The 5,604-nt window shown below is 37.6% G+C and overlaps 2 protein-coding genes and 1 non-coding gene across 3 annotated transcripts; 2 read left to right on the plus strand and 1 right to left on the minus strand.

Annotated features, from left to right (window-relative positions):
• Positions 1-545: 545 nt before the first annotated feature.
• Positions 546-2,672, plus strand: LOC120080616. Its single transcript, XM_039035347.1, has 3 exons — positions 546-1,061; positions 1,963-2,223; positions 2,339-2,672. The coding sequence occupies exons 1-3, from the start codon at positions 678-680 to the stop codon at positions 2,525-2,527; spliced, it is 834 nt and encodes a 277-aa protein (XP_038891275.1). The 5' UTR covers positions 546-677; the 3' UTR covers positions 2,528-2,672.
• LOC120080615 (11-beta-hydroxysteroid dehydrogenase B) lies at positions 2,617-5,216 on the minus strand. Its single transcript, XM_039035346.1, has 6 exons — positions 4,797-5,216; positions 3,926-4,118; positions 3,747-3,832; positions 3,496-3,627; positions 3,182-3,346; positions 2,617-3,112 (listed from the first exon to the last, which is right to left on the minus strand). Exons 1-6 carry the CDS (start codon positions 4,977-4,979, stop codon positions 2,789-2,791), a joined length of 1,083 nt encoding a protein of 360 aa, XP_038891274.1. The 5' UTR covers positions 4,980-5,216; the 3' UTR covers positions 2,617-2,788.
• Positions 4,594-4,667, plus strand: TRNAN-GUU. Its single transcript has one exon. It is a non-coding gene; the product is annotated as a tRNA-Asn (tRNA).
• Positions 5,217-5,604: the final 388 nt, after the last annotated feature.

Below are 5,604 nucleotides of genomic sequence, written 5' to 3' on the forward strand. Positions count from 1 at the left end.
AAATGATTCGGTTTTACTTTTTCTTTAAATATATATATTAGTTAAAAATGGTTCGGTTCGGTTTCAAATTTGGTTTTGACACTTTTAAAAAATCTGTTATATTTTTTTAATTAAAAACGGTTCGGTTCGGTTTGGTTTTAAATTCGGTTTTGTTCTTTAAATTAAAAGCGGTTTGGTTTTACTCTTTTTTTAAATATATAAATAAATATATATATATATTAGTTAAAAACGGTTTGGTTTCAAATTCGGTTTTCGTAAGTGGAATTGAACTGAACCCAATTAATTCGGTTTAAAATTTTTTTCAAACGAACTGCATTTTTTGATTTTATTGAATTTTCGATTCGATTCGATTAGATTAGATTTTAGAAATTTTTGCAGTTTGAATGACCACCCTAGTTTTATGGTAGACGTGGAACTAAAAATGTTGACTGAAGAATAAAACTTGGGGGCCCATGTGAAACCAATTACATAACGTATAAGAATATGGTGCACATATTCACATTGCCATTCCTCTCATTACTGGCTCTCCTTTTTCATTGACCCATTTGTTATCCATTTCATGTGGCCAATGGAAAATCCTCCATTTTCTCTCTCTAAATCCCTCTCTCTCTCTCCTCCCCTGCTTCTTCTCTCACCATCACTCTCCCTCTCCATTTCTCTTCTACTTCCTCCTTCCAATGGCCGTCAATTCCACTAATCTCACTTCCCATTTTGCCCCCACATTCCGCCGGACCCACCCCATCTCTGCACCATGCACCGCCGCCCTGCCCCTTCTGAAACCCGCCATTCACCGCTCCCTTTTCGCTTCTCCTCCGCCCGCTTCCCGCAAAATCTCCTGCAAAGCCTCCGAGATCTCGGTGGCCGAGGAATCCTCCGCGTCTGGTAACTGGGTGCCGGTGGTTCCGTTGTCGGCGCTGCCCAGAGGGGAGCGGCGCGTGATTATTCAGGGCGGTGAAACTATTTTGCTTCTTTGGTATAAGGATAAGATTTTTGCTATTGAGAATCGGTCCCCTGCTGAAGGTGCTTACACTGAAGGTCTCCTCAATGCCAAGCTCACTAAGGTTAATTTCATTTCCTCTGATTTCTGCTTTTCTTGTGACTGTCAACAAAAACTGTAGAATTTTCTGATTTCAACGAAGAGCTCCTTATTTGAAATCTGTGTTTTGTCTAGACTTGGATATGTTAGTTGCACGCACTTGAATCATTGATTATTGTTTTGCTACTACATATTTTCCTGATCTAGAGAAAGATTATGTTCGTTATTGGCATTAAGCTACTATTTCAATGCCCCTTCTAAGTTACTAAGTCTCAAAAAGCCATTACTGCTTTAGTCGAGTTTTGGACAATAGATCCCTCCCTTTACTTTACAATGATTCGATACTGTTCATTGGTCAAGCCCGATTTCATCTAAAACCCTCATATAATACATAACATATAGTGTGGATCAAGCTTGATTTCACCTAGTAGACCTCCTACAGTAGAGATGTGATCCTTATTTATGTACCATAGATCATATCCTATTTTTTAAAATATTGATAATATTCTCAACTTGTAAATCTTATCATTTATTGATTTGTAAATATTTATTGTTTTCATTCTCAATAAGTATTTTCACTTCTCAAAATATTGTATATTATACAGAAATCAATTTGGTACATGTCCATGAAATGTAGTTAATATACTACATCTTTCATTATAAGTATTCGAACCAACTTATGTGTATCTGTCACATGCTTATGACATCCCTTTCTATGGCTTGCAACAATGGTTTTCGAGTATTTTAAGTCAGCAAACGATACACTGTACGACTGGAAGTGTGTAGTTTACTCATTCAAATTGACTGTTAAGACTCCAATGTTCTGAATGTTCATCACCATTCAGTTTTTCAAACAGTAATGAGGTCTAATGTATTCTTGCAATTTAGAACACTTCATTGAATGATCATACTCTTTCCCTACTCAGGATGGCTGTATTGTCTGTCCAACGACAGATAGCACATTTGACCTCCAAACTGGAGACATCAAGGAATGGTATCCAAAGAACCCAGTCCTCAGAGTCCTCACACCAGCCTTAAGGAAGCTTTTCATATACCCTGTTAAAACTGATGAAGACAACATCTATATCAACATGAGAGGAAATGTAATATCAGATTCATCTGCTGAGATTGTCTTCAGTGGGAAAGCTCAACCTGGTGTAACTGCAACTGATGTCAATGTGGACGAGGTAACTAGAGAATGTTGGACCCTGAGACAAATCAAATCTGTTTTCTCTCTCTCTCTCTTTTTCTTTCCCATAGTTCTCTTCAGTTCTTGAACTTCTGCCTTGTGTTATGTTCAAGGTGAAAATGGTGGTTGATGAAGATCTTGAAGGGTTTGGCTTCACCGGAAAGAATGAAGTGATAAATGGAAAGGCAGCAGTGATTGGCTTCTTGTTGTTGTTGGATTTTGAGCTCCTAACTGGTAAGGGTCTTCTCAAGGGAACTGGTTTCTTGGACTTCATTTATTCTGTTTCAGATGCTTTCAAATAGATGTAAGTTCAATTCTTTTCTGGTTGGGAAATATCATATCTGTTCTTGTATACTATACACATACACAGCAAGAAATTAGATGGCTGTTGTTGAAGCAAAACAAATGTTCCATTCTTTTATTGAAGTTTACAGATGAACTCAAAAACGTACTGTTTATTAAACTCATAATCAGATCAAATCGAAAGAACAAAACATTCATATACAAGATTTTATAAGAAAATCAGTAGTAACCACTTATGATTCTCTATGCTAGAAAGGTTTTCATTCCAGCTTCTGGGCCTGTAGGCTGCTTTGTGGCGAATTAGCAGGAAGAAGCAGTCTTCTAGGCGACGCTCCCTCCAAAAGCGGCCTCCCACTCGCATTGCCTTCATATACAGGCATTCCCGTCCCGACAAGGGACGTCCTCCTTGAACCGTTAGCCGAAAGCAGCAACCTGAATGTCCAGTTCAGGACATTTGGTGCAAACATCCTATATAGCAGGAAGACGTCATACCAGCTTGGATACTTCACGTATATATTTCCCCGACATGCCCCTGACACGATCAACTTTGCAAACTCCTCAATTGGGCCTCCAGCTACATGCACCTGAAATGCAAAATGAACCATTTATCCATTATTTGAAGATTGGCCAAACTAAAGAGCTAATTCGTTCACCTCTCTTTCTTCCTTCCGTTGCATTTCTGCACCATCTTCTACCATGAACTTGCCTCTGGTCATTTCACTTCCAATCCAACCATGTGTAGCAATTGTTATCCCAACATCATCTTTCACTTCAAACCTCAATGTCTCATAGAAGTTCACCAGTGCTGCTTTTGCAGCCTATTATAATCGAAATCAAGACAGTTTGTTCTTAACATCAAATGACCATGAATCGAAAAATCTAATAGAGACTAATTTATCTGAAAATGGATATGTTCTGTTTGCTAGTTGCTAGAGAGATCATTTATAGTGAAGAATTGTAAACTCACAGAGTACAGACTCATTCGTGGCAGAGGCAACCAGGTCTCGACCGATGCGTTAACAACGACTCGACCGTTGCTTTGTCGTAGGTATGGAAGAGCCACCAGAGTTGGATACACATTTCCCCAAAAGTTTATATCCTGCATTACGAGATAGTATTAGCCAAATACTAATTAGAAGGCTTGGCAAAGGTTTTAGGAGCATCTCATCATCTTCACTCTCGAGTCTCGACTTTCATTATGGGGTCGTAGTATCATACCATCAAATGGGGAAATATCGATGTATCGGTAACTTCCTCAAAGTAGAATGTATGTCCCAAACTTGCAGTATTTACTAGATGATCCACTGCACAAGAACAAGGGATATAAATAATAATAATAATAAATTTGTTATGTACTTAAGTTTAGTTTGGACGAGTCTTGGAGATTGAATACAAACCTCGTCCAAAGATATGAACAGTTTCAGAAACAAATCTTCGACAATCATCTTCTTTAACAACATCAGCAGCCATAATCAAAACTCGTTTAGCTCCCATGAACCTAGCATTCTCACTTATCATTCGTAGTCTGGTCTCTCTCCTTGCCACCAGCATCAGATTCGCCTTCCTTTTTGCATACTCATAAGCTATTTGCTGCACTTTCACATTCCATTTAACATCATAAACATCAGGATGCATTCATTCTTCTTAACAAAATAGTCAAAATTTTGAATCTATCTCTCCCTCAACTGTTCAACCAAGTCCTCAAGAGTTCTTTTTTATGCGTATCACCCTATAATTGACTTGGATTTACAAAAAATCGATACCTTAAAAAAATTGAAGTTAAAATTTTAGTCAATGAGGTATTTTCATAGATTTAATCCCTGAACTTTGATAGCCTAGTTTCTACCTTGAAGAATATGAGTATGATTCAATGAAATTTCTTTTACAATTGATCAAGAATTAAACTTATTTGAAACGAAAATCGAAACTTAATTTTAAATAGGGAATATAAGTAACACAGGGACTAAATTACCCACTAAATTTCAGGACTAAAAGTTGTCATGAGAAATCAGGACCAAAACAATAGGATTTTAGAATAATAAAACAGATCTAGCAACCAAGAAATGCTGGAATAGCTCAGTTGGTTAGAGCGTGTGGCTGTTAACCACAAGGTCGGAGGTTCAAGCCCTCCTTCTAGCGAATTTAATTTTTTTTTTTTCGTTCGAATATCAAATTCGTCTCAAACTTCTAATGGACGACCGAAATAAAAAGAAATGGAAAAAGGGTATATAGGAAAAGAACAGAATGAAAGAATGAATTAAGAAAAACCTCTCCAATGCCAGAGGAAGCTCCAGTGATAATGACGACTTTATCTTCCATATTTTCAGTATTGAAGGAATTGTAAATCCATTCACAGGCACTGATGAAGGACAATGCCGGCCAGGAGAAAGCCAGCATCACCAGACTCGCCGGTGGCACCACCACATTCAAAAACGAGTTTATCAACTCCATCCTTTTCTTTACAATTCCAGTTCCAATTCCAATTCCAGTTCCGTAAACAGAACTAATTTGGAAGAAACAGTGAAGTGAAGTGTGCGTCAAAGATCAAAATGGCTATCTGTTGAGTGCCGGGATTCAATAACAGGTGGTGATATGCATGAGAGAGGTGGGGGACACGTGGAGTGACTACCACAATTGCCAATGCAAACAATCACCCATTTCTAATTTTGTTGCTTTTTCCTTTTTCTTTCTGGGAGTTTTATCTGAAAGGATTGTAAACAAACACATCTGTTTGGGTTTGGGGGTTTACTCTATGGTTTATGCTTTTTCTTCTTCGAAATCCGCACCATGTCTCATTTTTTTTAGAACATTTAATTTTATTGCTTTAAAACAATTATTTTTTTAAAAAATATTATTATTTTAACAAAAATAGGTTTGGTTGAAAGTACTGGTAAAAACAGATTTTAAAATTGTGTACCCGGTACATAATTACCCCTTAATCGTGTACCTAGTACACGACTTCCTTCAGAGTCCATGAAGTGAAAGTGACCTGGTGCATAGACTGTCCATATGGATAGTCGTTGACCATATAATTATGGATGGAGTCCACAATTACCTAAGTCGTGTATGGTCCCAA

This window comes from Benincasa hispida, chromosome 6, assembly GCF_009727055.1.
Source record: "Benincasa hispida cultivar B227 chromosome 6, ASM972705v1, whole genome shotgun sequence".
NCBI classification, from domain to species: domain Eukaryota; kingdom Viridiplantae; phylum Streptophyta; class Magnoliopsida; order Cucurbitales; family Cucurbitaceae; genus Benincasa; species Benincasa hispida.

Bases quoted from the DNA above. Each gene is read 5' to 3' on its own strand.
- LOC120080615 (XM_039035346.1), bottom strand. From the start codon at position 4,979: ATGGAGTTGATAAACTCGTTTTTGAATGTGGTGGTGCCACCGGCGAGT. The intron at 3,833-3,925 runs GTTTGTATTCAA...GTTCTTGTGCAG, and splicing joins TGTTCATATCTTTGGACGAG to TGGATCATCTAGTAAATACT. The intron at 3,113-3,181 runs GTGAACGAATTA...TTTGCATTTCAG, and splicing joins AACGGAAGGAAGAAAGAGAG to GTGCATGTAGCTGGAGGCCC.
- LOC120080616 (XM_039035347.1), top strand. From the start codon at position 678: ATGGCCGTCAATTCCACTAATCTCACTTCCCATTTTGCCCCCACATTC. The intron at 1,062-1,962 runs GTTAATTTCATT...TTCCCTACTCAG, and splicing joins TCAATGCCAAGCTCACTAAG to GATGGCTGTATTGTCTGTCC. The intron at 2,224-2,338 runs GTAACTAGAGAA...GTTATGTTCAAG, and splicing joins CTGATGTCAATGTGGACGAG to GTGAAAATGGTGGTTGATGA.